The 18020-nt window shown below is 31.5% G+C and overlaps 1 protein-coding gene across 1 annotated transcript in view; it reads right to left on the bottom strand.

The window, feature by feature from the left end:
• Nucleotides 1-6330: 6330 nt before the first annotated feature.
• The window catches only part of LOC134695388 (fibronectin type 3 and ankyrin repeat domains 1 protein-like), a 35702-nt gene continuing 24012 nt past the window's right edge, over nucleotides 6331-18020 (bottom strand). The window contains exons 6-8 of the mRNA XM_063556622.1: nucleotides 12295-12396; nucleotides 11713-11811; nucleotides 6331-6692 (exon numbers count right to left, since the gene is read on the bottom strand). Of these exons, the coding sequence (XP_063412692.1) occupies nucleotides 6549-6692; nucleotides 11713-11811; nucleotides 12295-12396 (345 nt within the window). The 3' untranslated portion in view covers nucleotides 6331-6548. The remainder of the gene's footprint in view (nucleotides 6693-11712; nucleotides 11812-12294; nucleotides 12397-18020) is intronic.

Raw genomic sequence — 18020 nt, 5'->3', positions numbered from 1 at the left:
TATTAAACACATGAGGCGGAAACATGATTGATTAAACATGATCATGATCGATAGATTGATTGATTGATTGATTGATTGATTGATCATGATAATGATTGGTTGATTGATCATGATCATGATTGGTTGATTGATTGATTGATTGCTTGGTTGGTTGGTTGGTTGGCAGGCAAACACACATAAAACTCTTCAAGTAGTGCCCCGAATCACATATGAACATGACCTTGACATTTGACCTTGTAACCTTTGTCAAGGTCATTGCTTCACAATGTCATTGCAAAAGACCCTATGGGTCAAGGTCATTTTGTTTAAGAGTTTTGTCTAATAATGGCTTTATATAAACCATCAATGGGGATTATGTCCCTTACACAATGGTAAAACCAATATAGTCATAATGTAACAAAGTTGCCCCTTGAAGTACTCAACATTTTTCACTGCTTAAATTTTCTGTATCTATAACCATTCAAGAATTATAGGGAAATCAAAGACATATGAAAATCTAAAATATGACCTTGACCTTTGACCTTGACCCTATTTTCTAAGTTAGGAATCAGGGGACTCAAATAAAAACCTTCCAGGGTTATGCGGTTAACGGTTTATGAGTTAAAAAAAATACCGACAAATTTATTCCGTAAAGAGAGATAACTCCTATAAAATTTCATCAAATCGCTTCGATCCAAATTAGCCAAAATTTCCTGAGGATGTTACGAACAATTTGTAAATTAAAATTTGTCATAATATTTAACGGTTGCGAAGGAGTTGCGCTAACAAGGAAAACAGTGTTTGGGGAGATAACTCCTACAAAGAAAAGTATTCGTTTACGCAGGGTAAATTTCAAAAGCGCATAAACTGTTCGATATCATATACCAAATATCTAAGCGACATATTGCGAAACAAATGTTTATCGCAAGAACAAAATTAGGCGGAAGAAAAAAAAAAAAAAAAAATAATCAGAACAAATACAATAGGCTTTCCACAGAAAAGTGGAAAGACCTAATTAAAAACCAATTGTTCAGAGAACAATTGAAAGTCTTTCCACAACAAAGAAATTTGGATAAGAAGGTAGTTTCTTCATACTGATGCGATAAATGATGGTTTAATTATCTTTTTGAGTGATATAAGGGAGATAATATGCTACTTCCGGTAAAATGAATGTCACATCCTGTCTCATATGATAGCTTCTTTCACACTGATTCCAAAAATATATAGTTTCTATGTACTTTTGTATGTAGAATGGGAGATAATTGGCCACTTCCGGTTTGTTGGAAGTCATTTTTAGTCTTCAGTAATCTGTTTTATGTATCTATATGACAAAATATATGGATTCTGGGTACTTTTTGGTGAAAAAATTGCAAAAAAAAGCTACTTCCGGTTTTCTAAAGGTCACTTCCGGTAGCCTTTTTTCAAGGTCATTTGTCACTTAACCTTTTGTATGAGGTCAAATGTCTTTATAATGAACTTAATTGAAGTTATAATCAAATAACCTCATATCAAGACATTTCAGGGGCAACAACTCCTATAAGATGCCATTTAATTGTATAAGACTAAATGTAGCATATCTTCATTACTATAAAGCTGACATTTTGAACTTGTTCTTTAATATGTATCTTTCAAAGTGTCAGAAAAAATGCAAAAACAAGCAAAAGTCACAATTGAGAACTTGACCTTGACCTTTGACCTTGACCTCATTTTCTAAGTTAGGACTTAGGGGACTCAAATAAAAACATTCCAGGGTTATACGGTTAACTGTTTATGAGTTAAATAAACATACCGACAAATTTATTTTGTAAAGGTAGATAACTCCTATAAAATTTCATCGAATCGCTTCGATCCAAATACGCCAAAAATTACTGAGGATGTAACGAATAATTTGTAAAAAGAATTTTGACGCTATCTTGTTTTGTTACGAAGGAGATGCACACAGAGGATAAACAGTGAAAAGGGAGATAACTCTTACATAGAAAATGGTTCGCCTTAGCAGGGTGAAATTTAAAAGCGCATAAACTATATGATACCATATGAGAAATATCTAAGCGACATATTGCGAAACAAACATTTTGCGCAAGAACAAAATTTGGCGGAAGAAAAAAATAAAAAAAATAATTAAAAACCAATTGTTCAGAGAACAATTGAAGGTCTTTCCATCAAAACAATGTATTTTGATATGAAAAATTGTGAAACTAAGTTTAAAATGTCATTTCAATCGTCAAATGATAGCTCCTAGTAAGCTGATTTCAAAAATATATTGTTTCCATACATTTTTTTTTTGAATAAGGGAGATAATTTGTTACTTCCGGTTTGAAAAATGTTACTTCCGATTATATTTGAATATTTACTTGACACTAATTCCAAAAATATCTGGTTCTATATACTTTTATATTAATAAAGTACAAAAAATAGCTACTTCCGGTTTACAAAAGGTCACTTCCGGTTGTTTTTTTCAAGGTTAAATGGTTTGATACCTTTTTCTAAAAGTTGTATATCCTTATCATGTAAACATATAGAATAAAAGCAAAGGTCAAAATGTAGAACGTCAAATTAAGCTATGACCTTGAGATCAATTTCAAGGTCATAAACCAAGGACCTCAAATCAAAAGACCATAGGTCTTAATTATATTTAGTTAATGAGTTATATCACCAAACGCGTATTTTTAAATACAAGAGGGGAGAAAACTCCCTTTTACATTCAACGTACGCTTGCAATCAAAATTTACATCTTACGACATGTCGCAACTAACAATTTAGTAAAAATAATTTGTTGATATCTTATACAGTCTTTGGATATAAGTGAAAATAAGCCAAATTCAAAATATTAGAATATGACCTTGACCTTTGACCTTGACCTAATTTTCATTTTTTGGGACCAAGGACGTCAAATCAAAAGATCCTAGGTCTCTATCACTTATGATTTATAAGATAGAAATTCATATCACTTATATCAGATGCATAAGGGGAAATAACTCTCATATGGAGCGGTCATATCGCTTCGGTCAAAATAGGACAAATCATGCCAAGGATATAACGAGCAATTTTGTAAAATAAATTTGTCGTAATCTTTTACGGTTGCGAAGGAGATGCGCTAACAAGGAAAACAGTGTTTGGGGAGATAACTCCTACAAAGAAAAGTATTCGTTTACGCAGGGTAAATTTCAAAAGCGCATAAACTGTTCGATATCATAAACAAAATATCTAAGCGACATATTGCGAAACAAATGTTTATCGCAAGAACAAAATTAGGCGGAAGAAAAAAAAAAAAAAAAAAAAAAAATAATCAGAAGAAAAACAATAGGTCTTTCCACAGAAAAGTGGAAAGACCTAATAATAATCAGAACAAAAACAATAAGTCTTTCCACAGAAAAGTGGAAAGACTTAATTAAAAACCAATTGTTCAGAGAACAATTGAAAGTCTTTCCACAGTAAAGTAATTTGGATAAGAAAGTAGTTTCTTTTTACTGATGCGATAAATGATGGTTTAATTATCTTTTTGAGTGATATAAGGGATATAATATGCTACTTCCGGAAAAATTAATGTCACATCCAGTCTCATATGATGGCTTCTTTCACAGTGATTCCAAAAATATATAGTTTCTATATACTTTTGTATGTACAATGGGAGATAATTGGCCACTTCCGGTTTGTTGGAAGTCGTTTTTAGTCTTCAGTAATCTGTTCATGTATCTATATGACAAAATATATGGATTCTGGGTACTTTTCGGTGAAAAAAATTGCAAAAATAGCTACTTCCGGTTTTTTAAAGGTCACTTCCGGTAGCCATTTTTCAAGGTCATTAGTCACTTAACCTTTTGTATGAGGTCAAATGTCTTTATATTGAACTTAATTGAAGTTATAATCAAATAACTTCATATCAAGACATTTCAGGGGCATTAACTCCTATAAGATGCCATTTAATTGTATAAGACTAAATGCAACATATCTTCATTACAATAAAGCTGACATTTTGCACTTGTTCTTTTATATGTATCTCTCAAAGTGTCGGAGAAAATGCAAAAACAAGCAAAAGTCACAATTGAGAACTTGACCTTGACCTTTGACCTTGACCTCATTTTCTAAGTTGGGACCCATTGGACTCAAATAAAAACATTCCAGGGTTATACGGTTAAATGTTTATGAGTTATATAAACAAACCGACAAATTTATTTTGTAAAGGTAGATAACTCCTATAAAATTTTATCGAATCGCTTCGATCCAAATGCGCCAAAAGTTACTGAGGATGTAACGAACAATTTGTAAAAAGAATTTTGTCGATATCTTTTTTTGTTAGGAAGGAGATGCACACAGATCATAAACATTGAATAGGGAGATAACTCTTACAAAGAAAATGGTTCGGCTTAGCAGGGTAAAATTTAAAAGCGCATAAACTATACGATACCATATGAGAAATATCTAAGCGACATATTGCGAAACAAACATTTATCGCAAGAATAAAATTTGGCGGAAAAAAAAAATAATAATAATCAGAAGAAAAACAATAAGTCTTTCCACAGAAAAGTGGAAAGACTTAATAATAATAATAATCAGAACAAATACAATAGGCTTTCCACAGAAAAGTGGAAAGACCTAATTATTTCTCATAGTGTAAGATGTATAAACAAATAAGTATATGTAAGAGAATGGTAATCCCTTTCTTTTTTTTTCTCATTTTAAAGTACGAGCGATAACGAGTACTTATCATGAAGTAAGGGATTATCATTCTCTTACAAACTTAGAATATTGTAAAGTCCTCAAGGTGCAAATTATCTCTTGGTTGGTTGTATTTAAGAATTTGTTTCATTGTTGGTGTAAATTAATAGTTTATAATTGATGCATGACTTCATTTCATTTATGGGCTAGTTTTAGTGATGTTCTGACTTTCTTTTAATTTGGGAAATATTAAAAACAACGTGTTTAGAATACACAAGATATAAGGTGACACAGCCGTACAAAGTATATGTTTCTTGACTGTGAGTATGAACGAATTTCGTATAAAGTTTAAGCGAGGAATTATCCTTTTTGATAACAGTTTCAATCAATGAATAAATTTCAGTTACAACAAATTGTATTCCTCAGCCAATCCCTCAGTCCGGCTTTTAAAAACTATTTTATTATATCTGGGAAAATTTTCTATTAAAATGTCCTTTAAAGTTTTCAACTTAAATCAAAATTCTTTCTTTTTTTTATCGGAGTATTGGAAATAGTTATTCTCTATTGTTTATTTTTTAGGTAAAGTTATTTATTTTCATAACATTATAGACACAAAATTTACTGCAGTAGTAAACCTCAACTTATTTTGATTTCTCATTTGTTTCACAATGCAACTTTTAGTCAAATCCAATCACTTTGATAAATCCTTTCAATCTGTTAAATGTCCTTCAGGGCAGTTGTAACACATTTATAAAGACTCTTCGTTTTGAATTGTAAGTAGGTTTGCACAATAGGATAATCCCTTACTAAGAACATGATTTATATTCATTCTTCACAATTAAGACAGACCAAATTATACAATTGCATTGGTCAATGTTGGTCGAGAGCTCTTTGCTAAATTCTAAATACATATTTAATGTTAAATAAGTTTGTTTTTCAAATGAAAGAAAGGATTAACGCGTTTACAAACAGATGTTATAAGATATGGAGCTGAACTTATATTATTTTAACGAAAATGTATGGATAAGGTCCATTAGTTCTGTATTCTTTAATGTTTTAGGCCGGTTTTTTTTCTATTCTTGTGAATTAATTGGTCTTGAGTATCTAAGGTCTTTGCCTTTGCGGTGTCAAGAACAGTGGTGTGTTATATTAGGTTGTCTTTATCATAGATGATTTCATTCAGGATGTCACCGTTTTGGAGTGTGAATTAAAAGGTTGTCACCATCAGTGCAGTGTGAATTTAAAGGGTTTCAGCATCAGTGATGTGAATTTAAAGGGTGGCAGCATCAGTGGTGTGAATTGAAATGGTGTCAGCATCAGTGGTCTGTTAATTTATGGTGTCACAAGCGATGTAGGGTGCATTTAGGGTGTCACCATCAGTGGTGTGTTAATTTATGATGATTACATCTCTGATGTACTAGTTTGGGGTATCACCGTCAATGATTTGAGATTTAAGGTGTCACCATAAGTAGGTGCAAAATGATGATATCAGGATTTAGGATGTATGCTTTCATCATTTATATATTCTAGATACATGCAATTCATTAATCCAAACGGAGAAAATTATATGAAAAAGAATAATACTGTTTTTAATGTATAAAACATTTGTATAAAGGATGCAGAAGGACGAGACAAGTAAATTGGTATCCCTTTGTATATAATTTTATCAAGAATTTATTTTGTGTGAACGTTTTCTTTATAAAAGATCTGAGTAAATTTAAAATAACATCAAATCCAGGTAAAATCAGAGGTTTACACAATATCTAAAGTTAGAAAAAAAATCATAATCATGTTAATTATCTGATTTAGTTTTACAATTGACATGTTAACACGATTTATTTCAATTCTAACAATATGTATTGTCCATTAAACCTGTCTGATTAACAACATAATTTTGTATTGATTCAATATTAATAGAGGTATAAGACTAAAGAGCTAATGTCTATAATCACCGTGGTGTCTCTGGCTTCTTTATCACAGCCGACTGTTACCAGAAAACGGACGATCTCAAGGTGTCCTTTAAATGCTGCCCACAATAATGGTGTGGCTCCATCCTGTAATATTAAGATATAACACACATTAAAAACTTGTGTTATCTTCTGGACAATGTTGTGTAATAAATATAAATAAATATATATCACATGAATCAGTGGTTAAATGTGATTCAAATGACTAAAGCCACTAATAATAATGCTCTACATAAACAACAAACAAATGCCATTCTATGATCAGAACGATTTTGAATTGTATAACATGTGTATAAATCGATCCCTAAGGATGAGTAAATTTAATAAGCTTTGCCTTCTATGGTTTTTATTTTGTGAACTTTTCCATCAATGTTTCTCTAGATTCATAATTTTTTTCTTCATTGTTTTTTTTTCATATATTTATAGAGCGTTGTCATCAGTGATATACTATTTCATTGAGTTTCATCAGCAGTTATGCGTTTAGTTTTAAAGCTTTTTCATCATGCTAGGACTTCACTAACAGTGATGTATTGTTTATAGAGTTTCACTATCAATAACGTGTGAATTTAAGGTCTCATCATTAGTGGTGTGTTGATTAATAGAACTTAACCATTGGTTTGATACCATTTGAATAGCTACAACCTCCAGGAGGTAATTAATAGAACTTGGCCATCAGTTGTAAGTTTATTTATAGAGCTTCCCTATAAGTGGTGTATTACTTCATAGGGTATCACCATCAGTGGTGTGTTAGTTTATATAGGTTTAGTATCAATGATGTGTGAACTAATATACCCTTATTATCACTGATGTATTCGTTCAAATTTTGTAAGAATGTCATTTATGTCCAGAAATAAGTAAACAAAAATAATTTAATAGCAATATATAAACACGTTATACAAAAAATCAATGTGTGTCCCACTTAAGCTACCTTAATTAAAGTTTGTTACTCATTGTTGAGGAGTCAAAGATGGGAACTTTAATGTTTCTGTCATAAACAATATAACTTATGGGCAATGTCCATTACAAAGTCTTGATGTTTTTCAATTATCAATGATACAGTAATAATAACAACTTGCAGTAACTATTTTATGTAAGTTTCGTCCCCGAGGGTATCACCAGCCCAGTAGTCAACATTTCGGTGTTAACATGAATATCAATAATGTGGTCATTTTAATCAATTTCCTGTTTACAAACTTTTAAACTTTTCGAAAAACTAAGGATTTTCTTATCCTAGGCATAGATTATCTTAGCCGTATTTGACACAAATTAACTTTTTGGAAATTTTGGATCCTCAATGCTCTTCAACTTTGTACTTGTTTGGCTTTATACATATTTTGATATGAGCGTCACTGATGAGTCTTATGTAGACGAAACGCGCGTCTGCCGTACAAAATTATAATCCTGGTACCTTTGATAACTTTTATTGATATACTAGAGATGCATTATATATTTATTCAAAACAATGTGCTGGAGATGTAAAGTCAAGCGCTGGAGATGTAAAATCAAGAGCTGGAGATGTTTAGGTCAGTTTCTCAGTAGCAAGCTATGGTGTGGCCAATAATATTTGGAGTTTGAAATTCATTGTTAGGTGTATATGTCAGTTTGACATATGTCAACTGACCTTAACCTCACAATCAAGTCTTTGTGATTACATCTTCAGCGCTGGACTTTACATCTCCAGCGCTTGACTTTACATCTTCAGCGCTGAACTTTACATCTCCAGATCTTGATTTTACATCTCCAGCGCTTGACTTTACATCTCCAGCGCATGTCTTTACATCTCCAGCGCTTGACTTTATACCTTCAGCGCTAGACTTTACATCTCCAGCGCTTGACTTTACATCTCCAGCGCTAGACTTTACATCTTCAGCACTGGACTTTACATCTCCAGCGCTAGACTTTACATCTCTAGCGCCAGACGTTACATCTCCAGCGCTTGATTTTACATCTTCAGCGCTAGACTTTACATCTCCAGCGCTTAATTTCACATCTCCAGCGCTTGACTTTACATCTCCAGCGCTAGACTTTGCATATATCCAGCGCTAAATTTTACACATCTCGAGCGCTAAGCTTTACTTCCCAAGGGCAAGATTTTACATCTTCAGCGCTTGACTTTACATCTCCAGCGCTAGACGCTGGAATTTACATCTCCAGCGCTAGGCTTTACATCTTCAGCGCTGGACTTTATATCTCCAGCGCTTGACTTTACATCTCTAGCGCTAGACTTTACATATCCAGCGCTAGAATTTACACATCTTCAACGCAGGACTTTAAAAGACACTTTTTAATCTGTGTGAGACAAACAGGTCTCCGTAGATCTAAACCTATTATATTTATTTTATTTATTAGATATTTTTTCTTCACATTTTGTATATAAAATAAGACGTTTTTTGAAGTTTTTGGTTTGAATTGTTTATCACTAGTAATTGTTGATCGCTTCATACAAACCTGCATTTTCGTACTTCATTGTAATTCATATATATAGTTTGAGTTCTGATTGCTACGTCTAGAATATTGGGAGTTGTTGGTTTTATTTACGTAAAAAATACAGCAAACATATTATAACAAAACAAACAACATCCAGAGAGCAACGTATTTTGTTTTCGCCTTGCAGCCCAAACTATAATTATAAGTCTGAAGAACAGTTAAACTATAACTATTCCACGCAAAAAGTTCTTTAGTTCATGCCATAGTAGAGTGAAAATGGCTCACTTTCATTTGACCTTTAAAGAGATAGGATTAGTTGACGCAGATTTTGAAACTTAGGATAAACAATATATAGCAAAGTAAAATATTCGTAATAGATGAATTCAAACAGAAATCACCATTTTTTTTTTGTATATTCTAGAGATTTCATTATATAATTATGCAAAACAATGTTGTTGTTTTATTATAAAATAACGTTTTAGGTTACTAATTTTATCGCAAATCAACCATATAGAATTGCACATCAAATCTGGAAACAAACATTCTACTAAAATACACATCATTCTCGTGATTATTCCTCGGTTAATTCTTAAATGCGTGGTTTGCTGTAATCGACAAAACCCACGAAAATTTGAACACTATGAATTAAAATTAATTCACAATAACCTGTTAAAATCAAACAGATATTTCAGTATCCATGCTGTTCCCCGAAAAAAAGATGACGTTTCCCCATTTCTCCAATAAAACTGTTGAATATACTTTTCTCGGATTTGACTATATTTTTTTACATTCAAATAGAAAAAGGTATTCATCTGCAAAAGGGGTAGTATTACAACGTGTACATAGTCTATTATTTCTATCAACATTATAATATCTGCTTGTGGATATCCACGTGCATTTTTGTTAAATAATCTTGCTGTAGTGGCATTACACATACGCTTATTGATAACCTAGAAGTTGTGTTGTTAATTTATATTCCATTCCGTTAAATCATGATTATAAACAGGGGTATAGGAACAAGAAAAAAGACCGGTGGTTGTAACATTGAATGAGTATCACAATTACGGAATAGGAAATAATAGAGAATGCAGTTAATGATGTACATAGGTGAGGTTTTGGAAATTGGTGTCAAATGTTCGGACTCCTTGGTATTTAACCATGAACACCGGGTAACATCCATTATGCTTTGTATAAAAGACATCAATAGCTCATGAAAGGCCATTTCCCAAAATTTAAGCATTTTTTTTATTTTTGTTCTTTCGATTTGAACCCAAAATAAAACAAATGCAAATGTAAGGTAAAAGTCCGAGTCAGCCTTTTCCCGCTATTTTTAAAAACTCAAATACTTCGAAAAGGAGGTCCATGACCTATCAATATTTTTAGCTTATTTTGTTTCTTAACTGGTGCTCTGTCAAACTGTAGTATCAATCTAAGTTTCTTGATTTTTAAAATTTTACCTAAGTACAGTTAAAGGACTCTTACACAACTATTATATAAGGCCTGACGTAAAGACTTAAAACTAACAAAACTGACATCTATAACAAACAAGGCAAAAAACAGAGGTTGTAAGAAATCTTAGTAAAACCATAGCAGGGAGCAATAATAAAAAGTAGCAGACCTGGATGACGCTGGATGAGTATTAATACATCCAAACGCCGTACTATTGAATAAACAATAAAGATTTAATACTAAGATAAAATAAACATGTAAAGGCTCTCTCACAGGCAAACTGAAATTGAGTGTTTGAATTGAGGATGTAACAACTTTTGTTTTTAATTATAACACATTTTTAACAACTTTTGTTTTAAATTAAAAAAACATTTGTAAAAACTTTTGTTTTAAATTATACAACATTTGTAACAAATTTTGTTATAAATTATAAAACATTTGTAACAATAAAATCAACGGTACCAATTTTGTTGCACCAGATGCGCATTTCTTTGTTTGAATGTATAAAACATTTTTTACAACTTTTGTTTTAAATTATAAAACATTTGTAACAACTTTTCTTTTAAATTATAAAACATTTGTAACAAGTTTTGTTTTAAATCATAAAACATTTGTAACAACTTTTGTTTTGAATTATACAACATTTGTAACAACTTTTGTTTTGAATTATAAAACTTTTGCTTTAAATTATAAAACATTTGTAACAACTTTTGTTTTAATGTATAACACATTTTTAACAACTTTTGTTTCAAATTATAAAACATTTGTAACAACTTTTGTTTTTAATGTATAAAACATTTGTAACAACTTTTGTTTTAAATTATAAAACATTTTTAACAACTTTTGTTTTAAATTATAAAACATTTGTAACAACTTTTGTTTTAACGTATAAAACATTTGTAACAAGGATGCAGTAGGCCAAGATAAGTGAAATAAAATCCCCATTCGTATAAATCTTTTAAGTTTCTTTTTATATGATTATAAGATTTTTTTTTAACATTAGATGTGAATTATTAATATCATTAACTTCTTAAATTTAGAGGTTTACAAAATATTGTTTTGTTAGAAATCAAAATTAAACCTTTATTATGTTTATTATTAAATGATTCAGTTTGACGATTGAAATGTGATGATTCTAACAGTATTTGTTGTCCATTAAAGACATAATGAAGTATTGATTGAATTTTCATATAGTTATTATCAGACTATGGAGATTTATAACAATAATCACCTTATCTCTCACTTCCTTTTCACAGCCGACTGTGACCAGATAATTGACTATCTCTCGGTGACCTTCGGCAGCCGCTTTCAATAATGGTGTCTTTCCATACTGTAATATCAACAAAGAACAGACATCAAAACTTGATATAAAAACTGAACACAGTTATGTGATAAATTTAAATGAATCAGTAGTCGAAACTGAATAAAATAACCAGTGAGTATTTATACTCTACATAAACAACATGTTTTGTCGTCAGATGTCTGAACGATAACCAGGACTGTCATAGTAAAAATAAATGGCTTAGAAAGGTATATTATATCTATACTATGAAGTAGAGATGTTTTACAGTCAATCTGTAGGATGCATATCAACTGTTCAAAAGTGTTCTAATCAACTCAACAAATCAGAGGATTACACAAAGTTAACCTTTGTCATGATTATTAGCTGTCGATTTGAAATTGCAATTGTAAGTTTATTCGTGTAACTCTAAAATTCGTGTCGTCCATTAAACCTATTCGACTTACAACATTGTTTGGTATTAATTCAATATAATCAGAAGTATTCGACTGAGGAGCTAATATCTATAATCACCTTGGTGTCTCTGACTTCTGTATCACAGCCGACTAGTACCAAATAACGAAGGACCTCCAGGTGTCCTTCCTGTGCTGCCCACAACAATGGTGTCATTTCTTCCTGTAATATCAACATATTAAAGACATCAAAACTTGTGTCTTAAACTGGACAATGCGGTGTAATAAATATAGATAAAATATTTCTCACATTAATCAGTGGTCAAAATTTATTAAAACGACCAGTCAGACGTGTTTAATATTCTACATGAACAACAAATTAAGGCCATTCAATTATCACAACGATTTTGTTAAATGTATGTAACATTTGTCTTAATGAATCCCTAAGGATGAGTAAAATTTAATCAGTTTTGCCATTAATGTTGTTTTTAATTGCTGATCTTTGCAATCAATGTTATTTTTCATTCATAGAACTTTGCCGTCAGTAGTATGTTTTTTCATAGAGTTTTGCCGTCAGAAGTATGTTATTTCATAGAGTTTTGCCGTCAGTAGTATGCTATTTCATAGAGTTTTGCCGTCAGTAGTATGTTATTTCATAGAGTTTTGCCGTCAGTAGTATGCTATTTCATAGAGTTTTGCCGTCAGTAGTATGTTATTTCATCATGTTCATACAGCTTTGCCATCGGTGTTACATTGTATGTTATTTCATAGAGCTGTAATGCGGTTTTTTCATCAATGCCATGTCAATTTATAGGTCTTTACTATCAGTGATATATTGTGTATAAAGCCTCACTACTCGTGAATTAACAGTGTCATCATTATTGATGTGTACATTAATAGAACTTAACCATGAGCTGTGTATCATTTGAAGAGCTACAACCGCACCAATTTTAATTAATAGAGATTCGACATCAGTTGTGCGTTTACTCATAGAGCTTCTCTAATAGTGATGTGTTCATAAATAGAGCATCCCCAGCAGTGGTGTGTTAATATATATATATAAATATATACGAGTCTAAATTGAAAACTACGTTCAAACCTATGACTGCGTTGGATAAAAATATATATATAAGTACGTCTGAGTCAGTGACAACTCTACAACAGATGTATCCATCGGATCGCCATCAATGATGGAGATACATGGCTGTGTACATAATGTATATACAACTCGTCTAAACATCAACCCAACAATGTTAGATCTGTAAATATGCCTTCGCAAATTTTTGGTTCTTCCCTCGCCGGGATTTGAACCCATGCTCCTGTGATATCGTGACACCAAATCGATTTGGTGTCACGATATCACAGTAGCATGGGTTCGAATCATGGGTTGATGTTTAGACTCTCATTTTCACATGTTTGTTTTCGTTTATAATCTGGAGCTTAAACATAAACGGTGTGTTAATTTATAGATTTACTATCAGTGACGTGTGAATAAACGGTGACTTCATTAATATTTTGTTTTAATTTATAGAACTTTACTCTTAGTGTTGTGGTAATCTATATATCCAGTGTTGAGTTAAATTATGGAGCTTGGCGTTCATTTGTGTTAATATACGGTGTCTTCATTAGCATTTTTATTTAAAGAGCTTTTCCATCTGGTGTGTGATAATTTCTATAGCATCCACATCAGTGTTGTGTAAATTTGTATTTCCTCAGAATCAGTTGAATGTGAATCTATAGAGCTTCAATATGACTGTTCTTGTTATTTATACTCTAGAGCTTCACCATCAGTAGGGTGTTAATTTATAGAGCATCACAATCAGTAGGGTGTTAATAAATAGAGCCTCACCATCAGTAAGGTGTTAATTTATAGAGCCTCACGATCAGTAGGGTGTTAATTTATAGAGCCTCACCATCAGTGATGTTTGATAATACGATGTCTTCATTAGTATTCTTTTAATTCGTATAGCTACACTATCAGTGTGTTGATAATCTAAAGAGCTTCACTATCAATGATGTGCTTAAATATAGAGCTTTCTTATCAGTGTTGTTTTAATTTATAGTGTTTCAGAACTTATACATCTTCGGATTTCAAATGTTTGGCTATGAGCGTTCCTGATGAAGGTAAATCCAGAAAAGAGCTTTGGACGAAAGAAACTATTAAACGTGTTGTTTTCGATTTTTTACATTACTGGGTCGATAACCTCTGCTGGTGGAATTTAAGTCCCCGAGGGTATTATCAGCTCACTAGTCAGTTCTTCGATACTGAAATGATATAACACACTTTACTAGAATTGCCCGTTTATAAATTTTGAAATTATTAAGAAACTAAGGTTTCAACTCCCAAAGGCAAAGTTGTCTTTAGATGATTTCGGCTATTTATTTTAGGTATTTTTGACATATAGCTCTTCAATGGTTTCGTTACTTATTCGTCTTCGGATTTCAAATGCTTATGACGCAAGAAATAATTAAACGTGTTGTTTTCAATTTTGTATAGAGCTTTCCTACCAATGATGAATGGATTTATAGTTTCATAATCAGTTCTGTGTTACTTCTTAGAGCGTTTTCAACAGTGGTATTTTTATTTAAAGTGGGGATTTAACATTAGTGGTGTGTTTATTTATAGAGCTTTGTCATCAGTAGTGAGTTACTTTATCGAGCTTTACTTTATATTGGACTTTAAGATGATAATGTTTTTATTGAGGTAATTGGAATTAATTTATTTTCATGGGTATCAGTTTTCATTATAGAGAAAAAAGACATTTCATGGGATATGGAAATTGGTCGTTTGCTGTTTTCTATAAATTAAAAAAAATATTAAAAGATTTATATACTTATTTCAATGATTCGCAGTTTGAATAAAACTTTGGTCATTCTAGGTTAAAATGTTCACTTAAAACTTAGATTCAATTGAAGACAATCATTTGTTGAACATCTAGGTTAAAATATTCACTTAAAACTTAGATTCAATTGAATACAATCATTTGTCTGTTGTGCTGTTTATACTGACTTGTTAGATCTTAATAAGGTATTCAAAGTTAATGTACCACTGTTTATACGTGATTTTTCCCTAGTGAAGACATATTCGGCAAGTAAGCAGTAAATATAAAATAATCAAAAATAAGAAACATTTAAATGATGTTTGCAGCCCAAGCCTGATAGCATAAGCCCATATAGCAATGACAATATGAACCTATCTCGTGGTTTTGTAAGATAAATTATTGGAAATAAATAAATGCATCATGTATAGATACCAGGATTACATTTTTTGAATTTACGCCAGATGCGCGTTTCGTTTACTAAAGACTCATCAGTGACGCTCGTATCGAAAAAGTGAAAAAAGGAAAAAATGAAAGAAGCTAGTATGTGTTCTTTCTAAAGTTGTATGTCAAAGCAGATGACTCCATTTAACTAAATTGAATGATTTTGCATTAAAAATGCATTAGAAAGTTGAATGATTTTTACAGAAAATGTATAAAAGGATTCTAAACAAGCACTCGGAGAGAATTTGTTTGCAATACAGTTAAATGCAGACCAAGCATTAAATGGAGACGGGCCAAAAAGTTAACGCGGCGTTTAACCGCGTGCACTTTATGTTAACGCCGGGTTAACTGTTCGTTAACTTCGAAATTTCAGTAAACATAAAAAGTAAACTGGCGTTTACTTTCGCATTTACCTCCGCGTTAACGTGAAAAAATGCAAGTCTTCTATTTCCGTCAAAAATAAACGCATTAAAATGTCTAATGATAAGGTACATCAAAATTAAAGGACCAACTGCTCATTTTAGATTGACATGTTGACAGTTACATGCCTCTGCTGGTGGACTTTTAGTCCCTGAGGGTATCACCACCCTAGTAGCCAGTACTTCGGTACTGGCATAAAAATACGGATTTTTTGTGTTATTAAAATTTACTGTTACAAAATGATAGAAATCATTATTAATTATGGAATGTATCTCCCTCATGCAAAGCTTTGATTCCTTTCACGGATTTGGCTATACGTTTTGGACCTTTTGGATTATAGCTCTTCATCTTTTATCTAAGCTTGGGATTTTAAATATTTTGGCCACGAGTATCACTGAAGAGACATGTATCGTCGAAATGCGCATCTGGTGCATGAAAATTGGTACCGTTAATTTCATTACAGTCATTCAATAATGTTACAACACTTCTTTAATAAATGTAATCAAAATTTTTCACAGTAAATTTCGTTTTCTTTTTTAGTTCAAGTATGTCCTTTTATTAAAATAATTAAATCATCACCAAAATCAAACAGATTTCACATCTCAGACAGACTGACTCAGTATGACTCGTAAAAGAAAATTATGTGATCTCATTAACCCAAACTGACCATACTTATCAAATTTTATATATAGCAGCGTAGTAATTCAGTTATATTGTTATGTCATTATGGATCCTATCATACAATTGACAGCAATATTGGAACCAGCATGTCCATCCTATTTTTATTCAAAATATTTCATCGTAAACAAATTTTAGTAGTTTGAACATGTTCAATACTTCAGACTGACGCTTAGAACAAAATTATTTGTCCGCATCATCCAAAACTGACCATATAAAAACTTTATATGTAAGTCTTTATAGCCACGAAGTAAATGAGTTATATTTTCATGTAAAGATGGATTGTCTCATATAGATGATAGCAATATTGTCACATAATGACTGTAACATTATGTTCGCATCAATTAAGAGTGCCAGCATCTCCTCTTCTAATTCAAAATGTTTTATCGTCAACAAATTTTAGTTGCTTTCCTACCTCAAACTGACTCGTACATTTAACAAAACAGAAGCTGAAATCATGTAAATCCATTTGAATTACGATAAGAAATATTGTATTAAATGCATCGAGCTAGGAATTCGAAGAGACAGTTAAAAATAGGGAACGAAGCAACTTAAACAATGATGTTTATATCCCATCATATCAACATATTTTCCCGATGTGTTGGATAACCTTCTACTTGCCTCGATATTTGTACATGTAACTTTTGAAAAGATATTATAGAAAATCTGCTAATCAGTACAGTTATAGGATCTATTTTGTTTAAAAATTTTACTAAAAATAATATTTCGAATTAAAATTAAGTGTTTTTTAATTGTTCTGGTTTGAAACACATATACGTAAAATATCGTCGTTAAAAAAAAGAGTTCAAATGAACAAATGAATTTACACAAAGAGTTAACGCGAAAAAGTAAACGCGCATTAACTTTCAAGTGCACATAAAAATACATTTTATGAAATCAGTAGTAAACGACCGTTTACTTTTAAGTGCACGTAAACATTAATTTGTGAAATCTGAAGTAAACGCCCGTTTACTACTGACTAAACGGACAAATAGTGAACGTCCGTTTACTCGGGAAGACATTAGAAATTTCCATTTTGACCGCTTTAACGTACTCATAGAAATTTAATAGTATAGAAAATTGAAGTTAACTAACGAAATATGTGCACAAGGCGTTAACTTGCGTTTACTTTATGTAATGCAAGGTCTGTATCAAACTGTAAATAGTCTCCCACTGGTGTGAAATTCATTGTCTTGGAACACAATGCTTATGAACTCGCATGAAATTTTTTAAGCCGAATAATCATTATTTTGCAAAAAAAAGCACCATAAGGAGGCTCGCGGGTACAAAAATTTTGGCAAAAAATTAAACATTTGTTTTTTCATTACAAATTTTATTTATTACACGATCAGTTAATACTTTATGATATGGTACAAAAATCAACCAATAAAATCGATTTGGTTTGGCCCCATTGGATGTTTTTATCATTGAAAACGATCCAAATTACATGTATACCCCTTTGATGCAAAATGCAATTTATTTGGCA

Source organism: Mytilus trossulus, chromosome 13, assembly GCF_036588685.1.
Source record: "Mytilus trossulus isolate FHL-02 chromosome 13, PNRI_Mtr1.1.1.hap1, whole genome shotgun sequence".
Classification (NCBI taxonomy): domain Eukaryota; kingdom Metazoa; phylum Mollusca; class Bivalvia; order Mytilida; family Mytilidae; genus Mytilus; species Mytilus trossulus.
The sequence above is the reverse complement of the archived record's forward strand: the minus strand, read 5'-3'. Positions and strand labels throughout refer to the sequence as shown.